The sequence below is a fragment of the Carcharodon carcharias genome, chromosome 1, assembly GCF_017639515.1.
Source record: "Carcharodon carcharias isolate sCarCar2 chromosome 1, sCarCar2.pri, whole genome shotgun sequence".
Taxonomy (NCBI): domain Eukaryota; kingdom Metazoa; phylum Chordata; class Chondrichthyes; order Lamniformes; family Lamnidae; genus Carcharodon; species Carcharodon carcharias.
Genome location: NC_054467.1, coordinates 176,183,680 through 176,210,728, shown reverse-complemented (window position 1 = coordinate 176,210,728; position 27,049 = coordinate 176,183,680). Strand labels below are relative to the sequence as shown.

General features: G+C 45.9%; 1 protein-coding gene across 1 annotated transcript in view; it reads left to right on the top strand.

The window, feature by feature from the left end:
• The window catches only part of LOC121281877, a 169,962-nt gene that overhangs the window by 29,375 nt on the left and 113,538 nt on the right, over window positions 1-27,049 (top strand). The window contains exon 2 of the mRNA XM_041194982.1: window positions 14,206-14,359. Coding sequence (XP_041050916.1) covers window positions 14,206-14,359 — 154 coding nt within the window. The remainder of the gene's footprint in view (window positions 1-14,205; window positions 14,360-27,049) is intronic.

The window sequence follows — 27,049 nt, the reverse complement described above, 5'->3', positions numbered from 1 at the left end:
GAACACACTCGACCTCTCCCTCCAGCAGCACCGCCGTACCCTTTTTCAAAGCTGCGCGTGCCCCCAGTTTCATTTTATCCTTCGGCTCATCCGACGCCTCAACAAGAAACATTTTCTCTTTCTCTCAAGTGCTAAGGAACGCAAGCTCCAACAACTCATCGACACCAACACCCATCTAGGACCCTCCACCCCTGCCTGTCCCTCCGTCCCCACCCCATCTTCCAATCCCAGCCCCAGCCGTGTATTCACTATACCCCCTGACCTTCCCCTCTCCGATGCTGAACGTTCAGTGCTCAGCAAAGGACTTAGTTTCATACCCTTACGCCCTCACCTCAATGAATTTCGGGCTCGGCATGATACTGAACTCTTCTTCCGCCGTCTTCGTCTCCGGGCTCACTTCTTTGGGCAGGAGTCCTCTCCCAGTTCAACGGATCCTTTTACCCATCTTCAATATTCTCCCTCCACCTGGACCCCTCCCTCTGGATTTTTACCTTCTCTCGATCTTTTCATTGAGAACTGTCGGCGCGACATTAGTCGTCTCAATTTCTCTGCTCCTCTCACCCATTCTAACCTGTCTCTCTCTGAACTTACTGCACTCCATTCTCTCAGGTCCAACCCTGACATTGTCATCAAACCCGCTGACAAGGGTGGTGCTGTTGTTGTCTGGCGCACTGACCTCTACCACGCGGAGGCTGAGCGTCAACTCGCAGACACTTCCTCCTACCTCTCCCTGGACCATGACCCCACCACTGAACATCAAGCCATTGTTTCCAGGACTGTCACTGACCTCATCTCCTCTGGGGATCTCCCTCCCACAGCTTCCAACCTGATAGTTGCCCAACCTCGGACGGCCCGCTTCTATCTCCTACCCAAAATCCACAAACAGAACTGCCCCGGTAGACCGATCGTCTCAGCTTGCTCCTGCCCCACAGAACTCATTTCTCGTTATCTTGACTCCCTTCTCTCTCCCCTTGTCCAGTCCCTTCCCACCTACATCCGTGATTCCTCTGACACCTTACGTCACATCAACAATTTCCAGTTCCCTGGTCCCTACCGCTTCCTCTTCACCATGGACGTCCAATCCCTCTACACCTCCATCCCCCACCAGGATGGTCTGAGGGCCCTTAGCTTCTTCCTCGAACAGAGGCCCGAACAATCCCCATCCACCACTACTCTCCTCCGTCTGGCTGAACTTGTTCTCACGCTGAACAATTTCTCCTTCAACTCCTCTCACTTCCTCCAAATAAAAGGTGTGGCTATGGGTACCCGCATGGGCCCCAGCTATGCCTGTCTCTTTATGGGGTATGTGGAACATTCCTTGTTGCAGTCCTACTCCGGCCCCCTTCCACAACTCTTTCTCCGGTACATCGATGATTATTTCGGTGCTGCTTCATGCTCTCGTCAGGACTTGGAAAAATTTATTAATTTTGCTTCCAATCTCCACCCCTCCATCATTTTCACGTGGTCCATCTCTGACACTTCCCTTCCCTTCCTTGACCTCTCTGTCTCAATCTCTGGTGATAGACTGTCCACCAATATCCATTACAAACCCACCGACACCCACAGCTATCTCGACTACAGCTCCTCACACCCCACTTCCTGTAAGGACTCCATCCCATTCTCTCAGTTCCTTCGCCTCCGTCGCATCTGTTCCGATGATGCTACATTCAAAAACAGTTCCTCTGACATGTCCTCCTTCTTCCTTAACCGAGGTTTTCCACCCACGGTCGTTGACAGGGCCCTCAACCGTGTCCGGCCCATCTCCCGCGCATCCGCCCTCACTCCTTCTCCTCCCTCCCAGAAACATGATAGGGTCCCCCTTGTCCTCACTTATCACCCCACCAGCCTCCGCATTCAAAGGATCATCCTCCGCCATTTCCGCCAACTCCAGCATGATGCCACTACCAAACACATCTTCCCTTCACCCCCCTTATCGGCATTCCGTAGGGATCGCTCCCTCCGGGACACCCTGGTCCACTCCTCCATCACCCCCTACTCCTCAACCCCCTCCTATGGCACAACCCCTTGCCCACGCAAAAGATGCAACACCTGCCCCTTCACTTCCTCTCTCCTCACCGTCCAAGGACCCAAACACTCCTTTCAAGTGAAGCAGCATTTCACTTGCATTTCCCCCAACTTAGTCTACTGCATTCGTTGCTCCCAATGTGGTCTCCTCTACATTGGAGAGACCAAACGTAAACTGGGCGACCGCTTTGCAGAACACCTGCGGTCTGTCCGCAAGAATGACCCAAACCTCCCTGTCGCTTGCCATTTTAACACTCCACCCTGCTCTCTTGCCCACATGTCTGTCCTTGGCTTGCTGCATTGTTCCAGTGAAGCCCAACGCAAACTGGAGGAACAACACCTCATCTTCCGACTAGGGACTTTACAGCCTTCCGGACTGAATATTGAATTCAACAACTTTAGGTCGTGAGTCCCCTCCCCCATCCCCACCCCCTTTCTGTTTCCCCCTTCTTTTTTTTTCCCAATAAATTATAAAGATTTTCCTTTTCCCACCTATTTCCATTATATAAAATAAAAAAAAACCCACTAGAGCTATACCTTGAGTGCCCTACCATCCATTCTTAATTAGCACATTCGTTTAGATAATATCACCAACTTTAACTTTAACACCTATGTGTTCTATTGTACTATTGTTGTTGACATCTTTTGATGATCTGCTTCTATCACTGCTTGTTTGTCGCTACAACCACACCAACCCCCTCCACCTCTCTGTCTCTCTATCTCTCCGCCCCCCACACACACACCTTAAACCAGCTTATATTTCAGCTCTTTCCTGGACTCGAACTCAAGTTCTGTCGAAGGGTCATGAGGACTCGAAACGTCAACTCTTTTCTTCTCCGCCGATGCTGCCAGACCTGCTGAGTTTTTCCAGGTAATTCTGTTTTTGTTTTGGGGTGAAATATAAGCTGGTTTAAGTTGGGGTGGGGGGTGGGGGAAGAGAAGTTGGGGGGCTGTTGTGGTTGTAAGGACAAGCAAGCAGTGATAGGAGCAGATAATCAAAAGATGTCACAGACTAGTTTGCGACTGAAAGAGATCTGACCATTTCCAAGTGCCGAATAACAATGTACAGAGCACAGAAAATGCTGAGTTTTATTGCCAAGTCAACAAGCATACGAGTCAGAGGGCATATTGCTGAGGCTAGCCCATAAGTTCTGACTACCAGTGCACAGAAGGACTTGAGGCTGAGCCTTAATCTCTGAATTTATGTGACCCTGATGATAGTGAATGTGAGTGGGAAAATTGCATCCTCTACCTCGTGCAAGCAATTTACCAGGCTCTAAATGTTCTGAAATGCAATAGTGACTAAAAAAGTGGCTGTGTCACTGGTATGTGCAGCCTTAATATAACATGAAATGTATGTAAAAGAAGGGTGTGGCCTGAATTTTGCAACTGAAGCTCCACCCACAGCACTCTGCTCTCCATTAAATCAGATTCTAGGACATGGTCTGCTCAAGCTTTCCAAATTCTTGCCCATCTTGCAACTCCCCATGAGATTTCTGGTCTTTTCCTCATAGGGCGTGAGGTCCTTTAGGTTTGGTTGTACTCTTTCGTGTCATGCCTCTCATTGACATCTCGTAGGTAATTCCTGCTAGCTCTGCTATAAGATCCTGAGGTAATGCCTCATTCCCTTAAAACATGACCCAATTAATGCAGAGTAGGAATAAACAGATCATTCTCAGGTTGGCAAGCCATGATTGATGGAGTACTGCAAGGATCAGTGCTTGGGCCCCAGCTATTCACAATCTATATCAATGATTTGGATGTGGGGACCAAATGTAACATTTCCAAGTTTGTTGATGACACAAAACTAGGTGGGAATGTGAGTATTGAGGAGGATGCAAAGAGGCTTCAAGGGGGTTTAGACAAGCTAAGTGAATGGGCAAGGTCAGGCAGATGGAATATAATGTGGGTAAGTGTGAAGTTACCCACGTTGGTAGGAAAAACAGAAGTACAGAGCATTTCTTAAATGGTGAGCGATTGGGAAATATTGATGTCCAAAGGGAGATGTTCTTGTTCATAAGTCACTGAAAGCTAACATGCAAGTGCAGCAAGCAATTGGGAAATCAAATGTTATGTTGGCCTTCATTGCAAGAGGATTTGAGTACAGAAGTAAAGAAGTCTTTCTGCAATTGTATAGAGCCTTGATGAGACCACACCTTGAGTATTGTGTATAATTTTGGATATACTTGCCACAGACAGAGTACAACACAGGTTCACCAGATTGATCCCTGGGATGGCGGGATTGTCCTATGAGGAGAGACCAAGGAGACTGGGCCTGTATTCTCTAGAGTTTAGAAAAATGAGAGGTGATCACATTGAAACATACAAAATTCTTAAAAGGCTCTACAGGGTAGATGGAGGAAGGATGTTTCGCTTGGCTGGGGTTTAGAACCAGGGGAAACAGCCTCACAATAAGAGGTCAGCCATTTAGGAGGAATTTCTTTACTCAGAGGGTGGTGAATCTTTGGAATTCTGTACCTCAGAAGGCTGTGTCATTGAGTATATTCAAAACAGAGATCGATAGATTTATAGACATTAATGATATCAAGGGATATTGGTGTGGTGCAGGAAAAAGGCATTGGGTTAGAAATTAAGCCATGACCTAATTAAATGGTGGAAGAGGCTTGAGGCGCTGAATGGCCTACTCCTGCTCCTATTTCCTGTTTTCCAATGTTTCTATGAATAAAGCCAGTAGAATGCTGAGCCACAAAGCCAAAATAGTGAAGTTTAGGTCAAAGTAGGCAAGGATCAAATTTTATTGTGCTCTAGTCAGGCCACACTTTGAATACTGCATCCTATTCTGATTGCCAAGAAATAAGAGGGATTTTAAGTGCTGCAGGCAGTGCAGAGAAGCCAATTATCAGTGACAGGTGTCTAAGCGATGAGAAAAGACTGGATAAACTTAAAGGAAGGTGTTAGAGAGTTGATCTGGTGGAGCAATTTTAAGGGCAGAGAAAATGTTGAGCTGGAATTTAACGTTAAATTGATTTGCAGGAGTAGAACTAGACATTCCAGTTTTAAGCTAGAGAAGAGTACTTCTGTGATAGATATTGGGAAGTTATTTTCCACACAAAGATTGATGTACATGTGGAAAACACTTCCAGACATAATAGCAGAGGCAAAAACCCTGGAATCATTTAAAAGTGATAGAGGGGGAGTGTCTAGATCTCTCTGGATGTGTGAATTAAATAGACCAAATTGCCTCACTCGTTTGTAATTATCTAGTGATCTTGTGAATCAAGAACAAAACCGTGAAAATTAATCTGCTGTCATGATAGTTGCTGCCTGACCTGTTGAGTGTTCCCAGCACTTTTTGAATCTTGCTTCAGATTTTTCACTTCCCTAGTTCACACTTGTTTTCATCTTAATTTAGGTAGTTTACAGCACCACCTAGTGACCAAGATTAGAGGCACATTCAAGTGTTTGAAATGACAGGAAGATAGAATCATTTCAAGGCATGTTACCATATGGTCTGCAGAATGTTGCACACTTCAGACAAATCAAATTGACTAGTAACTTCAGGTGATTTTATAATTTGTAAGCTATGTAGGCAATCATATTGTTAGAGAGATATTCTTAACAATCACACTATCAGCCAAAAAGGTATGCTTTTCACTGACAAATTCATGGGAAGTAGGCATCGCTGTCTAGTCCAGCATTTATTGCCCATCCCAAATTGCCTTTGAGAAGGTGGCGGTGAGCTGCCTTCTTGAACCATTGCAGCCCATGTGGTGTAGGTACACCCACAGAGCTGTTGGTGGGGGTGGGGGGTAGTTCCAGGATTTTGACCCAGCGACGGTGAAGTTATGGCGATATATTTCCAAGTCAGGTTGGTGAGTGGCTTGGTGGGGAACTTCCAGGTGGTGGTGTTCCCATGTGCCTTCTACCCTTGTCTTTCTAGATGGTAGAGGCCATGGGTTTGGAAGGTGCTGTCTAAGGAGACATGGTGAGTCCCTGCAGTGCCTCTTGTAGATGGTACACGCTGCTGCCACTGTGCATCAGTGGCGGAGGGAGTGAATGTTTGTAGTTGGGATACCAGTCAATTGGGCTGCTTTGTCCTGGTTGGTATCAAGCTTCTTGAGTGTTATTGGAGCTGCACTCACCCAGGCAAGTAGGGAATATTCCATCACACTCCTGACTTGTGCCTTGTAGATGGTGGACAGGCTTTGGGGAGTAAGGGGTGAGTTACTCATCATGGGATTCCTAGCCTCTGACCTGTTCTTGTAGCCACAGAATTTAAATGGCTAGTCCAGTTCAGTTTCTGGTCAATGGTAACCTCCGAGATGTTAACAGTGGGGAATTTAATAATGGTAATGCTATTGAGTGTCAAAGGTCAATGGTTGGATTCTCTCTTGCTGGAGATAGTCATTGCCTGGTACTTGTGTGGCATGAATGTTACTTGCCACTTGTCAGCCCAAGCCTGGATATTGTCCAGATCTTGCTGCATTTGGACATGGACTGATTCAGTATCTGAGAAGTTGCGAATGGTGCTGAACACTGTGTAATCATCAGCGAACATCCTCACATCTGACCTTATGATGGAAGGATTGCTGTTGATGAAGCAGGAGAAGGTGCTTGGCCCTCGGGCACTACTCTGATGAACTCCTTCAGTGATGACCTGGAACTGAGATGATTGACCTCCAACAATCACAACCATCTTCCTCCGTGCCAAGTATGACTCCAACCAGTGGAGAGTTTTCCCCTTGATTCTCATTGACTCCAGTTTTGCAAGGGCTCCCTGATGCCACATTCGGTCAAATGCTGCCTTGATGTCAAGGGTGGTCACTCTCACCTCGGGGATTCAGCTCTGTTGTCCATATTTGAACCAAAGCTGTAATGAGGTCAAGAGCTGAATGACCCTTCTGGAGTCCAAACTGAGCATCAGTGAGCAGGTTATTGCTAAGCAAGTGCCTCTTGAAAGCACTGTTGATGGCCCCTTCCATCACTTTGCTGATGATCGAGAATGGACTGATGGGACAGTAATTGGCCAGGTTGGATTTGTCCTACTTTTGTGTACAGGACATACCTGGGCAATTTCCCACATTGCTGGGTAAATGCCTGTGTTGTAGCTACTGGAACAGCTTGGCTAGGAGCACGGCAAGTTCTGGAGCACATGTTTTCGGTATTATTGCCGGAATATTGTCAGGGCCCCCATAGCCTTTGCAGTATCCAATGCCTTCAGCCGTTTCTTGATATCATGTGAATTGAATCGAATTGGCTGAAGACTGGCATCTGTGATGCTGGGCCCTCTGGAGGAGGCCAAGATTGACCATCCATTCGGCACTTCTGGCTGAAGATTGCTGGAACTGCATCAGCCTTATCTTTTGCACTGATGTGTTGGGCTCCTCTATCATTGAGGAGGGGGATATTTGTGGATCCTCCTCCTCCAGTGAGTTGTTTAATTGTCCGCCACAATTCCTGACTGTATGTGGCTGGACTGCAGAGCTTAGATATGATCCGTTGGTTGTGGAATTGCTTGGCTCTGTCTATTGCTTGCTGCATATGCTGTTTGGCACAGAAATAGTCCTGCGTTATGGTTTCACCAGGAAGACATGTCATTTGTAGGTGTGCATGGTGCTGCTCCTGGCATGTCCTCCTGCACCCTTCATTGAGCCAAGGTTGATCCCCTGGCTTGATAGTAATGGTAAAGTGGGGTATATGCTGGACCATGAGGTTACAGATTGTGGTTGAGTACAATTCTGCTGCTGCTGATGGTCCATTTTTGCCGAGTCTTGAGTTGCTAGATCTATTTGAAATATGTCCCATTTAGCACAGTGGTAGTGCCACACAACATGATGGGGGGTATCCTCAATGTGAAGGCAGGACTTTGTCTACACAATGACTGTGCGATGGTCACTCCTAGCGATACTGTCATGGACAGATACATCTGTGGTAGGCAGGTTGGTAAGAATGAGGCCAAATATGTTGGAACACAACTCTTCACTACCACCACCAATATGCCTTACCTATGGCCCTGACCAATGTCACAATTGGAGTTATTGGAGGGAAAGGTCCCTGAGGCAGAGCGCTGCTGTAGGATTAAATAAAAAATTGGAGGCAGAACAAGTTAGCACATTACTTTATTCCATTAGGCCGTTTGCAAACAATATAATCTCAAAGCAAGCCATGGATGAATCATCTGCTAAATTTGGCAATGTTTTAGTCTTTCGACCTTTAACCTTTGGAATGCGCCAAATTTAACAGGAGAGTCCAACAGCGTGGGGAGCCTGTCGATTCCTTTATCAATGATTTTTATCACATGGCAGAAGGATGTGAATACAGTGATCTGAATTCCAAACTCATCTGAGACAGAATCGTGGATGATTTGCTCTACAACCTTCTCCAAGCCAAAGCTGATCTTGCTGTTGACAAAGTTGTCCAGCTAATTAGGCTGTCTGAGCTGCGAGACCAACATAGGATCATTCTCAGAGGAGAAGGAGCTTCATGGGGCAGAAGCCACATCAACACATCAAGCCACACAAACACAGGGACTATCTGAGCCAGGGTAAGCCAACCACCCAGCCAATGACCGAGCCAGTGCAAAGTGCATTCACAGGAAGGACCAATGTCCTACGAGTGCTGCCAAATGCTTCCACTGCCACAGGCAGGGACACTTCAGTAAGCTGTGCCAGTCACAACCTCAGCACCACACAGACAACCCGAGAGACATCCACAAAGTCGAGGGCACTGACCCAGAAGACACACAGCTTTTCTCTCGGGCGACATCAGATGATGCAGCTTTTTCTTCTGGAATGCAGACCTCTCAGTCAATGGCCATCTAACCAACTTTAGGTTAGATTCTGTCGCCAGGGTGACAATCCCAATGGAACCGTGGCTCTAAGGCTGCTGGGTCTGAACGACGGACACCTCACTCTGCGGTCATTGGCATGATTCAGGAGTCAATGAGGTACGGTGACAGTTTATGGTGCTGATGTACATCTTGTGGAATCAGCCCTTTTCACTCTCTAGCAGAGACGCTTGCCTGGCTCTTGATCTCCTTCAACCGGCAGAAGATGTGAAGAAACCATGGTCCCCACCCAGCCTGAAAGGCATCCTCCCGAAGGCCCAACCACTACACACCATTCAAATGTTGCCTTTATTTGTAACCTCTCTTCTCTGCTAGTGGAGCAGGTCTGTTCTTCTTCATTTCAGTCCCCCGAACCTACCCAAGGGCCAGACCAATCCACTGCGCAGGAGTGTTACCACACCACCCCGCAGAATCAGAACGAACTCCAGAGAAGCCTCTGCCTCCGCCAGTGAGCACAGTGCAGACAGCAGAGATGCTGACAACACATAGCTCTAACCAGCATGCTGAAACTACAGCATCAGCTGGAATCAGGTAGCAACCTCATGTAAACACTACTCAACAAAGGTGAGCTACCCTCTTTCTTTTCTTCCATCCACAGGATTGCTCTCCCTCAACCACAGAGAGCTTCCTTATGCTGTAAAAGGTGGAAGAAGAAGAAGAAACACCATCAACAATCTGACAAACACTGCTTTCGTCCACTCGGAAAGAAACCATCACCGCTCACTACAACAAATCACCGCCACATCAACCAGCCCGTCCCATCACTGGAAGAAGTGCATGAAGCCATACTTACATCCAGATACAGCCTCCAAACCACTGCCAAGATCCAGAACCTTAGAGCCTACCACACTCCCAACCGGATGGCAAACGAGATGTGGCAGGGGTACGAGACCTCTAGACCACCTGGATCTCTGATTTCAATGAGTTGAAGTGGGAGGGAAGTGGGAGAGTAAGAACATTGTTAAGGCATGCTGTTAATGCTGTAATGTGAATCATGAAGTAGTGTGAAGTTAGAATACTTTATAGCGCAAACACTAAAGTTAAGTACCCAAGACTTATAGCAATGTGAGATGTGAAGCAAACTGTAAGTAAACTATATCCAGGGGTGGATAAAGACTTGGGGGAGGTGTAGTAGAAGGATCTGGTACCTAAAAAGTTAATATGGGATTGAGCAGAGTACTGCCCACACAGTGATATAAGAATGCACATGACCAAGAGCTGAGGGCAGTCCAGAGAAAAGTAGCAATAATAAGGACCTAGTATGGAGTCCTCACCATACCTTTACCCTCTACTGTAGATATGTACAGACTTCAGTAATGTTAATAAAGATGTCTTTTTAACTTCAACAAGGCTGCTTCATGGTGTCCAAGCAGTACACATCAGCAGTAGCAGCAACAGAACAGATCACCTACTGTTGAATGCAAAGTTATCCTGCAAAAAGAGTAAGAGTGGCCTAGTGTGTGACATGTAAAAAGATTGTGAAAATGTGCAAGGCAGCTTAACAGATTGTGCACACTTATAGGAAGAAGAAGCAAATGTGTGCAAGGGAGTGATTAAGAGAGTCAAAGGATGAGAGAAAGTGGCACAATGTGAAGTATCAGAAAAATGTGAAAATGAATTCAAGTGCATTCAATGTAACACCCTTGTTCAAAAAGGGAGGGAGACAAAAATAGGTAACAATAGGCCAGTTAGCTTAACATCTGTCATTGGGAAAATGTTGGAGTCAATTATAAAGGATGTAATAGCAGAACATTTAGAAATGCATAATATAATCAAACAGAGACAGCATGGCTTCATGAAGGGGAAATCATGCCTGACAAATTTATTAGAATTCTTTGAGGAGGGAACAAGCAAGATAGATAAAAGGGAACCAGTAGATAATATATTTGGATTTCCAAAAGGTGTTTGATAAGGTACCAACATAAGGCTACTTAATAAGATAAGAGCCCATGGTGTTGGGGGTAGTATATTAGCATGGATAGAGGATTGGCTAACTAATAAAAGACAGAGAGTTGGAATACTGAGGGCATTTTCAGGATGGCAACCTGGAACTAATGGAGTGCCACAGGGATCAGTGCTGGGGCCTCAATTATTTACAATATATATTAATGACTTGGATGAGGAAAATGAATGTACTATCGCCAAGTTTGTGGATGACACAAAAATAAATGGGAAGGCAAGTGGTGACACAAAGAGACTACAGAGGGATATAGACAGGTTAAGTGAGTGGGCAAAAAGTTGGCAGATGGAATATAATGTGGGAAAATATGAGGTTATGCACTTTGGCAGGAAGAATAGTGGAGCTGAATATTTCAATGGAGAAAGACTGAAGAAAGCTCCAGCACAGAGAGATTCAGGGGTCCTCGTGCATGAATCTCAAAAAGCTAGCATACAAGTTCAGCAGGTAATAGGTAAGCAAATGGAATGTTGGCCTTTATTTAAAAGGGAATGGAGTATAAAAATAAGGAAGTCTTGCTAAACTTTACAAGGCACTAGTTAGACTATACCTGTAATACTGTGAACAATTTTGATCCCCTTATCTAAGGAAAGATACACTGGCATTGGAGACAGTCCAGAGAAGGTTCACTAGGTTGATCCCAGGGATAGAGGGATTTTCTTATGAGGAGAGGTTGAGTCAGTTGGGCCTGTTTGGAGTTTGGAAGAATGAGAGGCAACCTTATTGAAACATACAACATTTGTAGGGTTGATACTGAGAGGTTGCTTCCCCTAGTGGGAGAGTCTAGGACCAGAGGGCATAATCTCAGAGTAAGGGGGCGTCCACTTAAAACAGAGATAAGGAGGAATTTCTTCTCTCAGAGGGCAGTGAACCTGTGGAATCCTTTACCCCAGAGGACTTTAGAGGCTGGGTCATTATGTATATTCAAGGCTGAGATTGGTAAGGAAATCAAAGGTTATGGGGTAAAGGCAGGAAAGTGGAGTTGAGGATTATCAGATCAGCCATGATCTCATTGAATGGTGGAGCAGACTCGATGGGCCGAATAGCCTACTTCTGCTCCTATGTCTTATGGTCCTGTGTGTTTGTGCAAGTTATGAGGGCAATATCAGATGTTGAGATGTGAGTGTAAGCGAAAGGTGCTGTAGCAAAATGTCCTGTTGTGAATGGAGGAGAGGCCTGTGCAGTGGAAGAGGGATTTCTCGTTATCTTGACTCCCTTCTCTCTCCCCTTGTCCAGTCCCTTCCCACCTACATCCGTGATTCCTCTGACACCTTACGTCACATCAACAATTTCCAGTTCCCTGGCCCCTACCGCTTCCTCTTCACCATGGACGTCCAATCACTCTACACCTCCATCCCCCACCAGGATGGTCTGAGGGCCCTTAGCTTCTTCCTCGAACAGAGGCCCGAACAATCCCCATCCACCACTACTCTCCTCCGTCTGGCTGAACTTGTTCTCACGCTGAACAATTTCTCCTTCAACTCCTCTCACTTCCTCCAAATAAAAGGTGTGGCTATGGGTACCCGCATGGGCCCCAGCTATGCCTGTCTCTTTATGGGGTATGTGGAACATTCCTTGTTGCAGTCCTACTCCGGCCCCCTTCCACAACTCTTTCTCCGGTACATCGATGATTATTTCGGTGCCGCTTCATGCTCTCGTCAGGACTTGGAAAAATTTATTAATTTTGCTTCCAATCTCCACCCCTCCATCATTTTCACGTGGTCCATCTCTGACACTTCCCTTCCCTTCCTTGACCTCTCTGTCTCAATCTCTGGTGATAGACTGTCCACCAATATCCATAACAAACCCACCGACTCCCACAGCTATCTCGACTACAGCTCCTCACACCCCACTTCCTGTAAGGACTCCATCCCATTCTCTCAGTTCCTTCGCCTCCGTCGCATCTGTTTCGATGATGCTACATTCAAAAACAGTTCCTCTGACATGTCCTCCTTCTTCCTTAACCGAGGTTTTCCACCCACGGTCGTTGACAGGGCCCTCAACCATGTGCGGCCCATCTCCCGCGCATCCGCCCTCACTCCTTCTCCTCCCTCCCAGAAACATGATAGGGTCCCCCTTGTCCTCACTTATCACCCCACCAGCCTCCGCATTCAAAGGATCATCCTCCGCCATTTCCGCCAACTCCAGCATGATGCCACCACCAAACACATCTTCCCTTCACCCCCCTTATCGGCATTCCATAGGGATCGCTCCCTCCGGGACACCCTGGTCCACTCCTCCATCACCCCCTACTCCTCAACCCCCTCCTATGGCACAACCCCATGCCCACGCAAAAGATGCAACACCTGCCCCTTCACCTCCTCTCTCCTCACCATCCAAGGACCCAAACGCTCCTTTCAAGTGAAGCAGCATTTCACTTGCATTTCCCCCAACTTAGTCTACTGCATCCGTTGCTCCCAATGTGGTCTCCTCTACATTGGAGAGACCAAACGTAAGCTGGGCGACCGCTTTGCAGAACACCTGCGGTCTGTCCGCAAGAATGACCCAAACCTCCCTGTCGCTTGCCATTTTAACACTCCACCCTGCTCTCTTGCCCACATGTCTGTCCTTGGCTTGCTGCATTGTTCCAGTGAAGCCCAACGCAAACTGGAGGAACAACACCTCATCTTCCGACTAGGCACTTTACAGCCTTCCGGACTGAATATTGAATTCAACAACTTTAGGTCATGAGCTCCCTCCCCCATCCCCACCCCCTTTCTGTTTCCCCCTTCTTTTTTTTTTCCAATAAATTATAAAGATTTTCCTTTTCCCACCTATTTCCATTATTAAAAAAAAAACCCACTAGAGCTATACCTTGAGTGCCCTACCATCCATTCTTAATTAGCACATTCGTTTAGATAATATCACCAACTTTAACTTTAACACCTATGTGTTCTATTGTACTATTGTCGTTGACATCTTTTGATGATCTACTTCTATCACTGCTTGTTTGTCCCTACAACCACACCAACCCCCTCCACCTCTCTGTCTCTCTATCTCTCCGCCCCCCACACACACACCTTAAACCAGCTTATATTTCAGCTCTTTCCTGGACTCGAACTCAAGTTCTGTCGAAGGGTCATGAGGACTCGAAACGTCAACTCTTTTCTTCTCCGCCGATGCTGCCAGACCTGCTGAGTTTTTCCAGGTAATTCTGTTTTTGTTATTGATTGTTAGTATTTGTTGGAAAAGTGTTATAGAACTGTATTCAGAGTAAGGGAAGTTTTAAGTGGGCAGCTCTGATAAGGTCATTAAACCTTTTCTCACACTGCAAGTCCTGGGGGCTCCGGCAAGTTTATCATTCATTTAAAAATGACCAATTCTCAAAATTAATCAGTCCCACCACCCCACCCTGATAGATTTTGCAGATGAAAACATTTAAGCTAAGTTCAGTTTTTAATATTGTGTGTTACAGATGTCATGGAACCTCATGTTGATGTGCAGGTGGAAGTGGAAAACTCTACCACCATCCATATTAAGTGGGACTCGCATCTTCATTCTGTATTACGATGTGTTCTTCTCGTCTTCGTTAAAGGAAGTAAGGAAGATGAGATATTTTTATTGCCCAGGTAAAACAATGTACAGAAGGAGTTCAGAAAAGAAAAGAAACATTAAAACTTTTAGCTCTGTTTTGAGATTTTCCTTTATTATTGCTTTTATTTACTGAAATTTGGTTTAGGAAATCATTCTAAAACTGGTATAGATTACATAATTAAAAGGAATTTTAGATAGGTATGGTATTGTGAGGCTGAGTGACTTTGAAATACTTTAATGTCATGGTAATTCTGTAACATGCACCACAATAATTGCATTTTGTGATTATACTAATACCCTGTTCAAGTTAAAATCAAGCTTTCTGTGAATTACAGTGGTGGAACAGGAGCAGCTTTGACAGTGTTCCCAACTATAAAAGTACATAGAAGTCACAACCCACAAACAGGCATTACGGCATACCAATGCAAGCTTGCATTTACCCTACATGTAAGCAAATTCCAAATCATTTTTTCCCATCTTGTTCCAACATCACTTCATCTCCTTTTCCTCATCCAGCCAATCTAATTTTCAGTTTTAACATAGCTTCTATCCTAACAAATAACTTTGGAAGTGAATTCCTCAGCCTTACAACTCTCTGTGTAAAGAGATCTCTCCTGTCCTCTGTTCTATTGTATCATTTTGTACTTCTGATTCCTTGTTCTTGACCCTTAAACTATTGAAGACAGTGTGCTTGTGCACCTTGTGCCATCCTTTCCACCTTTTTGTCATTTCAAATACTTCTATTATATCGGCCAGTAATTGCATTGTTTTAACTAAAACAAAATCCCCTTTTACAAGCCTTCCATCATATTTGCATTTCCTCGTATCAGGCAGTATGCTTGTAACTGTGTTGTACCTTCTTCAAAATCTCTATGTCCTATTGTGTGGAGTCCAATATTGCACACAGTTCTTGAATTGAAGTCTCATGAATGTTTCATACAGGCTCATCATTAATTAACTTTTATATACTGTTGAGGCTAAACTGGCCTCCTAATGTGTGAAGATGGCATCCGAGACGCAAGGGTACATTTTGATCCCTGGCAACATGTAGTGCAGACGGGTCATGACGTCAATCAGTGTGCAAAGCTGACTCATGACTTTGGCCTGGAATCCATGCATACATGTGCAGCAGGGATGCAATGAGAGCCATGCTGCCACAAGGAACATTACAGAGCACACCATTATAGAACATCCTCAACCAAAGCTTGTGATGAATTGGAGGAGCCCTGCAGTACTTAGCTGAATGAATATCAAGATTTGTATTGGTATTTTGCATGCTGCACCACATGGCCATTATGAAGGCTCAGCCTTTGCCATCACCTATCAGGTGAGAATCTGAGGAACAGGAATAGGAAGAAGAGGAAGAGGAGGTGAAAGCAGAGGAAGAGAATGAGAATGGGAGGCAACAGTGTGATGAAATAACCAATGAGAGTGATGTTGGTCATTTCAACCACACCTCCTCATCCATCAACAGTCACATGCTCTTGCTATGCCTGTATCGGTGACCATCAAATCACCCTCTTTCCAACAACACAAAAGAAAAAGCTACCACAAAATGCACATTTGGATCCAAATTTATAAATTCAATCATTACATAACTAAACAAAGATAAACTAATGACCCTTGAATATTCCCTTAGTGACTATCTTCCATGTGCCCTTGCCCATCCTAGTGCTTCTATGAGGCACTTCCCTAGTGGTTGCCCTGTGGTTGGTGAGAGACTGCTGACTTTCAATTGAGGAGATTGCAGATGACCATTGACCAGAAACTGTACTGGACTAGCCATATAAATACCATGGCTACAAGAGCAGGTCAGAGGCTAGGAACCCCGTGATGAGCAATGCACCTCCTGACTCCCCAAAGCTTGTCCACCATCTACAAGGCGCAAGTCAGGAGTGTGATGGAATTCTCTGCACTTGCCTGGATGAGTGCAGCTCCCACAACATTCAAGAAGTTTGACACTGTCCAGGACAAAGCAGCCCACTTGATTGGCACCACATCCACAAGCATTCACTCCCTCCACCTTCCATGCACAGAGGCAGCAGTGTGTACCATCTACAAGATGCACTGCAGGAATTCACCAAGGCTCCTTAGACAGTACCTTCCAAATCCACGACCACTATCATCTAGAAGGACAAGGGCAGCACTTGGATGGGAATGCCACCACCTACAAGTTCCCCTCTAAGTCACACCACCATCCTGAATTGGAAATATATCGCCTTTCCTTCACTGTTGCTGGGTCAAAATCCTGGAACTCCCTCCCTAACAGCACTGTGGATGTACCTACACCACATGGACTGCAGAGGTTCAAGAAGGCAGCTCACCACCACCTTCTCGAGGGCAATTAGGGATGGGCAATAAATGCAGGCCCAGCCAGTGATGTCCACATCCCATGAATGAATAAAAAAAAGCCTTGGAAGCCAATCTTGAGCAACTCTGGATTTAGAAGACCTGTCTTCAGACCACAGGAACCCAGGCTGGGTGGCAGCAGTATGGGCTGGCTGGATGGCAGACAATAGCTAGAAGAGTGATAGTGATGGGAGCACAATGAAGCCATTCTGAGAGAAGACTGGATTCATGCTGCATGGAGCCACTGCCATTCCCCTAGGGGTGTGCTTTACCAATCCTACTGACCTGTTGAATGACAGATTGATGGACTGCTGTGATGTACTGGAAGCCTCTTTGAATGGTGCTATGGTAATAGCAGTTTGCAGTTCCACTGCAGCACTCAGACCTTTGATGAAAGCTGTTGTGCTGCAATAGAAGCTGTGACATCAGCCATCAGATGCTGCATCTTGGTGGGTTCCACAGGTGACCACCTGTTCCATGCTGGAAAGAGTGCGCTTCAATCTCTGCACAAAGCTCTGTGGCAAGTTGGTGCGGGACTGCTTCATGCCCCTTGCCATATATGCATACTTTCCAACACCTAGAATTTGGTTATGTACAACCATCTTCTGTAGCCTAGGCCACCAAAATCCTTCCTCTGCAGCAGAACTGGTGATTAACCTCCCATTCCAGTGAGCTGGCACCTGCACTAAACTTTCCGTGTGTCTGGGCTCCTTTGCACTTGTACCCGGTGCCTCACCACATGCAGATCTCTCTCCCATTGTAGCCTCTAAAATATTCAGTGTCAGTTTCTGAGCTATGGGCTTGGCTGTAAGATTGAGTGATGGCTCCGGTCCTTTAGTGTCTGAAATGAAAAGGGGATAAGGGTTGTTGGGTTGTGATATGGGGAGAGGACAAAGCAAAAGACCTATGCTTACACCATCTGCAACTTCTCAATCAGAAGAGATAAGTGAGAAATGGGATGAGAGAATGAAGATTTTGTCGGGGCAGGGGTCATCCTGATGATAGGCTGAAAAGATGGGGGCAATCCCACCTTGGTTATTTGGGAGAGTCCCGGCCAGATTTTCTGTCCATTTTGGAGCTAATGTGCTGCCATCGGGACTCCCGTTTCTTTGAGGGACAAGATCTCGCCTCCAAGAGCTGCCGGCCAATTAGAGGGCCGGCAGCTCTTCAGTCTAAGCTGGGACTACACCCAGCAAAGAGGACACAGCGATAGACACCAAGGTAAATGGGGCCAGGGGCCTGGGGGGGGGGGGGGGGGGGGGGGGTGCGGTGGGGGGCGGCGGTGAGGAGGGGTGGGGGGGGGTGGGGTTGGTGTGGTGGGGTGGTTGGGTGGAGGGGAATGCATGGTCACTGGGTTTAGTCAGGAAGGTCTGGCAGAGGGTGGGTGGGGTGGTTGGTGAGGGTAGGGGTGCTGTTGATGTGGGGGGTCTTTGCAGCCGTAGGGTCTCTTCATGTGCCATGCCACTCGAGTTTGCTAGGTGCTCTCCTCACATGGTAGAGAACCAGCAGCTGCTGGTAAAATGTCTGTAGCAGCAGGAAGAAGCTGTTTAAGTGGCTCTCTGGGAGGGTGGACCAGCCTCCACCTTCTCCACGGCAGCAGGAAGGCAACAGGCACTCTACCTTCCTGGCCTCCTGATTTTACAGGTTTTTGCTGCTGCAGGCCTCATAAATTTCAGCCCTAAGTACGCAGATATCATCATGATGAATCCCTCCAGTCTTGCCAGTGGCCATGATCTTGGTGATACCCCTTCCTATTATGGTCAGCACTGTCTCCTCCATGAGGTTGATAAGATATAGGCACCTATGTCCTCCTCCAGTTCTTTGCTGCTACCTTTCCTGCAAGGAAGAGTGATGTTTGTCAGTTTTCTGTAATGTGTTTAGATGATGTGCCTGTCTTGGGTGAATAGCTGCCAGTGTGTGCAAGCTGTGAATTATGATTATCAGTCTTGCAACATTGTCAAGTGTGTAAGGGCGAGATGAAGCATATGAATGTTAAAGTTGTATTCTAATTGATAGAGATTGCTGGTAGGTAAGTGACAGACTTATGTTGAGTTGAGCAGTGAATGAAGCTGCTGATGTAGTTGATAGGATATACCATTTGAAGATGAACACACTCATCTTGACACCTCATGTGGGCTTGTTAAATTTCTCCCTGTACTGCATCCAGGTTTTAAGAGCAATACTCCTATGATTGACCTCCACCACTACATCTTCCCACTGCCTCTTGAGCTTGTGTCTGGAGGTCCTCCCACCCCCTTGCTGATACAGGACATCTCCCTTGCTTTTCACCTGATCCACCAAAATTCCAGTGCATTTTGATGCACACTATCAGCCATCCGTCAATCTTTCACAACACTCCTTCCAGCCACAGTGCACTTCCCTTTGAAGAGGTGCAGGCTGTCTTTAAGTAGTGTTAACCACTTGTGATATTGGGTCCCTACTGCTGTATGCAGCAGTGAACAGAGCAGGTATTGCTGCCTGCAATCAGCAATTGTATAAAACAGCACACAGCGCCAACCTGATGTGCTGCCTGCAATGCAATGAGTGAGCATGAGTTATTCATTTTCTGGTCTTACCAATTTAACTACCCCACCCGCCTCTCTTGTAATAAAACCTGATTTCCATTCATTTTTGGTTTAATGCTAGTTAGGTAATATATTCTTGTTATCAAACAAAATGTTGCTAAACTCACTCTCAGTCACTTCAGGATTCAGCTCCTCTTTGATAATTCTTTAGTAAAGACACAACATTGACAACAACACTAAGTACTTATATAGTATCAATAATGTAGAGAAAAATCTCAAGTTACTTCACAGAGGCAGTATCAAAAGAAAATGGATATTGAGCTAAAGAAGGGGGTATTTGGCAGGGTGACAAAAAGCTCAATCAAAAAGATTGGTCAAAGAGGTGGGTTTTAAGAAGGGTTTCAAGAGGTCAGGGAGGTGGAGGTGGAGGCATTTGGTGAGGGAATTTCAGCGTACAAGATGTAAGAGTCAGAACACAGAATTTTGGGTGGTGATGGGATTTGTGTTAGAGTTGCTGCTCTCCTGGAAGAAGCTACAGATATAGGCAAGGCCAAAGCCATGTAAACATAAAGAAAATTTCAATTGAAGTCACTGGGAGACCTGGAGCTGATGTAGATTAGCAACCATAGGGGTAATGAGTAAATAGAATATGATGTGCACAGGATTTTTTTTGTCAATTTGTTCAAGGGATGTAAGCGTCTCTGACAAGGTCAATATTCATTGCCCATCCCTAATTGCCCTTGAGAAGGTGGTGGTGAGCTAACAAAAACAGAATTATCTGGAAAAACTCAGCAGGTCTGGCAGCATCGGCGGAGAAAAGAGTTGACGTTTCGAGTCCTTTTTTTTGTTTTTAATTTCTTGAACTACTGCAGTCCACGTGGCCTAGGAACACCCACAATGCTCTTAGGGAGGGACTTCAAGTTTTTGACCCAGTGATGATGAAGGAACGGCGATTTATTTCCAAGTCAGGATGGTTAGTGGCTTGGAGGGAAACTTCCAGTTAGTGATCTTCCCATGTATCTGCTGCCCTTGTCTTTCTAGGTAGTAGAGATTGGAGATTTGAAAAGTCCAGTTGCAGGAATTTTGGTGATTTGCTGCAGTGTATCTTGTTGGTGGTACACACTGCTGCCACTGTGTGTACGTAGTGGAGTAGTGGAGGGAGTGAATGTTTAAAGTGTTGGATGGGGTGCCAATCACACAGGCTGCTTTGCCCAGGATAGTTTTGAGCTTCTTGAGCATTGTTGAACCTGCACTTATCCAGTCAAGTTGAGAGTATTCCATCACACTCTTGATTTGTGTCTTGACGATGGACAGGCTTTGCAAAGTTGAGTTACATCCTGCTGTATTCGCAACCACTGATCTGCTCTTGTAACCACAGTATTTACATTGCTGATCCAGTTCAGTTTCTGGTCAATGATAACCCCCAGGCTGTTGATGGTGGGGTGGTCAGCGATGATAATGCTTTGAATGTCAAGGGGGGGGATGGTTAGATTCTCTCTTGGAGCTGGTCATTGCCTGGCATTTGAATGGGAGAATTGTTACATGCCACTTGTCAGCCCAAGCCTAAGTACTGCCCAGGTCTGAACACTGAACACTGTTCACTCATTCATTGAGGGAAGGTCAATGATGAAACAACTAAGATGGTTGGGCCTATGGCACTGCCCTGAGGAACTCCTGCAGCAATGTCCTCGTGCTACCTTTGTACTAGGTATGACTCCAACTAGAGTTTTCTCCCGATTCCTATTGACTCCAGTTTTACTAGGATTGCAGAGTTTTGAATGAGTTGTAGGGAGAAACAGAGTTAACATTTCAGGTCGATGATCTTTCATCAAAACAGTTCACTTTCCCATTGATAGGGCTACGTTTTATGTATTTTTAAAATCAGTTTAGAGCTTGTGCATTTTATATTTGTGCTCCTTAACGTTATGCTCATATCCTCAAGTCCTGAGTTCATTGCATTCTGTCTCCCCTCAGTCTTTTCTGCAACAACAGTGCATTTAATAATAGATTTTCTTTACAACGAGGTGGCTGGAACCAGAAGACCAGTAGACGCACAAAGCTCTGCTTCAAGGATGTCTGCAAGCATGACACGAAGCCTCTAAATATCGATTTTCACATCGGAAACACCAGCCAACAACAGAGGGAATTGGTGACATCACTGGTGGGCTGGCTTACACCTCCATAATGATCAATGGCCATAGTGGCTAGACAACAGGTGTCAACACTGTAAACACCACCCCAGATACCACCTGATAACCACCTGATAACCACCTCATAAACGGCATTTGTGGCAGAACTTGCCTAGATTCAGCCATGAGCAAAAGTGCGTCAAATTAATTAATTGCATCCCCAATGAATTTGCTGCATGTCCATCCATCTCACATGTAGATGGAAGGATGCCAACGACGACAAGGAAGGCATTTAAATAGCTTGAGCCTTTCTTCACAATTTAATCTGATTATCTCATCACCCTTTTGTGAACTTTTTCAATTGCATCTATTTTTATCTCGGAAGGGAGATAAAACATCTGTGTTTTCTTCAAATTTGTGTCAAGTTTAGGTTCAAGAAGATGGCTCACCAGCTCTTTCTCGGAGGCAACTGAGGATTGACGCTGGTCTAGCTGGCCATGCTCATATCTCAGAATTGAATTTAAAAAAAGAATCATAGAAAATCATCCACAAAGAGATTTCTAGAATCTATCAAGAGAAATTATTGAAATCGTGGGTCAGCCCACCAACTCAAAATTAAATTGATCCAGAACTTGAAGGAGAAAGGATACCAGAAAGAATTTCCCCATGGTAAATGCCTTTATGGTTTATAAAACCCTGTGAGGTTCAAGATCAATTTGAGTAGAAAGGTTAGCACAGTGGAACTGCTTGCCAAGTCCTTCCCAATGTGCCTGGTCTTGTTGAAGTGATCCACGCTATTAATAAAGGCTGGAGACTGAGGATTGAGATTTTATTGATCAGCACATATGAGTAATGCAAGCAAGTGATACATCTATATACTCACCAGCAGGAGACTCACCAAGAGACATCACCAGTTGAGCTGGTGTTCATCTGACAAAGGGCTTTATTATATATTTATACCTTCCTTGAGACACTCCTATTTGTACAATTTCTTCTTCTGCAACTGACACTTACAATGACTCAGTTGAATTGATTTTGACACATATCTGTGGGAAGGAAGAGCCCCAATTTTACCAACATTGGTCCTTAATGTTGCTGAATCATGCAGTGTCTGGTTAACTCATCTCTTTTTCTCAGTACTTTGCCATTTCCTCCTAACATCATGTTAGTTCAACATGACTATCCATTATTAGCTTAATAAAATTCCTTTCAATGCTTGTTCCAGGTTCACTTGATGTAGTGGTCAATCATAGAATGAGACAACTGTTCCCAATCCTGTCTTCAACTTTTCAATGTGAGTTCTACCTTGACTTTCTTACATCAGGGTGTGCCAGCTGTTCCCAATCACTACAGACTTTCATACATTCTTCTAGCCCAATCCCTTCATTTGGGTATGGCAGCCATTTGTTCTAAATGTTTCCCTTCATTTATAATTAAAATAGTGTCCTTTTCATTTAATATGCTTTGAATTGGAGGTTATACTTTCATGCTGACAGACATAAACTCAGAATTAGCATTCTTGCACTATTGTAAGTAACTGCTCTTGAATTTGCATAGATCAAACTTGTCCAACCCACAGCCCACGGGCTGCACCCCCTCCATATGGCCCCCGGAACATTTGTTGAAAATGCTGGTAGGTCAGGTCAGTGAGTTTGAAGATTTTTGTAGGGTCTTTACCTCCAATCACAGCCTGTTTCTGCTCTCTATTGAAGCTATCAGCAGCAAACATGGAAGAGAACCAGGCTGTGATTGGAGGAACAGCAAATACTGGCAACTCTGGAGTGTGCAGGGCCTCAGCTCATCATGCTTTCCCCCTCGGCTTATAGTGCTATGGTCCAGCTCTGGCCACGTTCCCCCAGTTCTCCCCACGTTCCTGTGGCTCCTCCTTGCTTTCTCCCAGTTTCTCATCAGGTTTAACCAGCTTTCAGTGCTTTGCTGTGTGGGCACCCGCACTTGGGCACACCTAGGCCTCAGGCCTTGCTCCAGGCCTCTCTTCCGCTTCCAATGCACCTCCAGTACCCCCACAGGTGGTTTGGTGAGTAAGGGTAAGTAAGTGAGGTTGAGTGAGGGTGAATGAATGTTGGTAAGTGAGTGTGGGTGAGTGAGGATGGGTGGCTGAGTGAGGGTGGGTGGGTAAGTGGGTGAGGGTGGATGGGTGGGTGAGAGTGAGAGGGAGGGTGAGCAGGTGTGTGCCTGACAGACAGATAAAGGGTGAGCATGTGTGGGTCTGACAGAGAGAGAGAAAGTGAGCATGTGTGTGTCTGGCAGAGAGAGGGAGAGTGTGTGTGTTTGTGTTTGTGTGTGTGTGTCTGAGAGAGAGGGTGAGTGTGTGTTTGTGTGAGAGAGAGAAAGAAGGTGAGAGTGTGTAGTAACTGTGGGTATAGCCTCTCCTGCTGTCTGTCAGGGGTCATATGATCTTTTTGGAGGCTCCGGTACCAGTGAGCCCTAAGCATGGGCAATCCGGAGGGTGGGGCTTCCTGATGAGAGTCCTGATCGAGCATGTAGCACCTGAAAAGCTCTCTAATAAATTTTGTCTGTTTCTTGTTGAAACCTGTCCGCTCCGTCAAGTCATTACATTTGGTGTTGAGGATGGGATAGCTCCAATGCTGCACCTTGTCTGGTTAACATGAATACATCAAATCTTAAGAAGAAGAAAAGACTACTCACCAGTCATGCCACTCTTTGACAGAATCAACCCTTATGATACGAATATGGAAGCCTCGAGCCAGTGTGTGGGGTGCCTTGGGTTTTATTTCATAGTGAACAAACTTATCGCAAAGGGAAAGCAGAAAGCTGTTCTTTCGAGTGTATGTGGCAGTAAAGCATACAGTCTCATTTGCAACCTGATGGCTCCGAGTGCACCCAATTCTAAGTCCTATAATGAATTGGTGGACCTCATGAAAATGGACTTCCAACCAAAGCCATCCATAATAATGTAGCGGTTTAAGTTTAATTCCAGAGTTAGGGCCTCGAGAGAGTCCATCACAACCTAAGTAGTGAACCTAAAGCAGTTAACAGAACACTGTGACTTCGGGAACATTGGCATCTACCCAACTACATGGAAAATTGCGCAGGTATGTCCTTATACAAAAAGCAGGACAAACTCAACCCAGTCAATTGCCGCCCCATCAGTCCATTCTTGATCATCAGTAAAGTAATGGAAGTGAGCCATCTCATATTCATAAGCCCAATGGTCCTCTCTATCACCACACTCATGGAAGCATGACTCCTATTATACCTCTGCTCCACTCCTGCCCTTGGGTGCTGGAGTGGGGTCATTAAGCACCTTTTCAACAGATAGCCCTTGTCACCCAGCAGCCAATCATCCAACCGAGCTGGAGCTATGCACAGTCTTGGCACCTTGGAGTGTCGCAGGATATATGCGTCATGGGAGCTGCCAGGGTATCTTGCCAGACTTGCAAAATCTGGGTCTTGTGGTCACAAACTATCTGCACATTCATGGAATAGAACCCCTTTCCTTTCACAAAGCATCTGGCTCACCTGCAGGCAATGGCACCCTGGATGCGGGGGACCCCAGCAATTGCAGCGAAGTCCCTGGCTGGCTTGGCCTGGATAGCCTCATCCATTCAGTAATGAATAATGTCATGGTCTGCCTGAACAGAGCGTCAGTGACCAGCTTCATGCAACTGTGAGCGGCAGATTGGAACACTACACACAGATCCGCCACTGACCCCTGGAATGAGCCGGAGGCATAGATGTTGAGGGCCACTGTGACCTTTAGAGCCACTGGCATGGGGTGCCCACTGACACAGTTGGGGGCAATCTCTAGCCCAATCACCTGACATAAGGAGGTCACAGACTCCTTAGAGAGGCGGAGCCTCCTTTGGCACTGCACTTCGGACATGTTGAGGTAGCTGCATCGCTGCCTATGAGTCCTGGCAGCATAATAGTGGTATCTTCTATAGCCCCTTCTGCCTTGGACACCCTGCTGGTTTTGTGCCCACTGTGCCTATGACTCTCCTCCCACAGGTTGCTCCCTTGGACGCTGCCTGCAGACACCTGGCCTCCTTTCCCTTCTGCCCCTCTCTTCATACCTAGAAGAGGTACCACCAGTGGAATAGACAATCCCCATTACCAGAGAAATAGAAGGCTGCCTGGTGACTGGAAGGTTTACATGGTATAAATGCTCCAGGGGCCTTGGAGACACCAATCAGTCCTGAAATGAAGGCTAGCAATGCAGAGACTGAAGCTCAGGACAGCGATAAAGCTGTCACATTTTACTAAGCAACCAGCAGCAAACTATTTCCTGAACTCCTCACTACTCACAATGGCAATGCTCCAGACCCTTTTTATCCTGTCCTTGGATGACATCATGTAAAAAGCGGATTGTCAGCCTGCCTGTTCTGCCTGTGTGCCGAGTGTGAAATCGCAAGGGCACCATGAAATTTCACTCAATTGATGTTTTAATGACTTTAATTGCTTGTTTAACTGTTGGTGAGCACGCTGCCAACTCCTGCGTGCTCCGTAATATTGCTGCAGTGTGGGATGACATCAGGTCATGCGCATGCCTGCATCTACAGCGTGAAATTCTGGCCCTGGGATCCTGGGCTTTATAAACAATGCCATGGAGTATAAAAACCAGGAAGTTTTGCAGAACGTATATACGTTCAGCACTAGTTAGAATATTGTGTCCAATTCTGGACATCATATTTTAGGAAGGACATATGAACATAGGAATTAGGAGCAGGAGTAAGCCACTTGAGCCTGCTCCGCCCTTCAATAAGTTCATGGCTGATCTGATAGTAACCTGAACTCTACAATCCTGCCTACCCCCAAAAACCTTTCACCCTCTTGCTTATCAAGAATCTATCTGCCTCTGCCTTAAAAATGTTCAAAACTCTGCTTCCACTGCCTTTTGAAGAAGAGAGTTCCAAAGACTCATGACGCTCCTAGAGATAAGTTTCTCCTCATCCCTATCCTAAATAGGCAACCCCTTATTTTTAAACAGTGGCACCTAGAACTAGATTCTCCCACAAGAGGAAACATCCTCTCCACCTCGACCGTTTCACAATCCTTCAGGATCATATATGTTTCAATCCAGTCGTCTCTTAGCCTTCTAAACTCCTGCGGATACAAGCCTACTTATCCAACATGTCCTCATATGACACTTCAGGTAAACCTTTTCTGAAATGCTTCCAATGCAATTACATCCTTCCCTAAATATGGTGACCAATACTGTACACAGCACTCCAGATGTGGCCTCACCAATGCTATGTAAAACTGAAGCATAAACATTTGTATTCAAGTTTTATTCATTCATGGGATGTGGGTGTCGCTGCCTAGGCCAGCATTTATTGTCCATCACTAATTGCCCTTAAGAGGGTGGTGGTGAGCTGCCTTCTTGAACTGCTGTAGTCCGTGTGCTGAAGGTACACCACGGTGCTGTTAGGGAGGGAGTTCCAGGATTTTGACCCAGCAACAGTGAAGAAATGGTGATCTATTTCCCAGTCAGGATGGTAAGTGGCATGGAGAGGAACTTATAAGTGGTGGTGTTCCCATGTGCCTGCTGTCCTTGTCCTTCTAGATGGGAGCAATCGTGGGTTTGGAAAGTGCTGTCCAAGGAGCCTTGGTGAGTTCCTCTTGGTGAGTGCATCTTGCAGCTGGTACACACTATTGCCACGGTGTGTTGGTGGTGGAGGGAGGGAATTTTGTGGAAGGGGTGTCAATCAAGCTTTGTTCTGGATGGTGTCAAGTTGTTGGA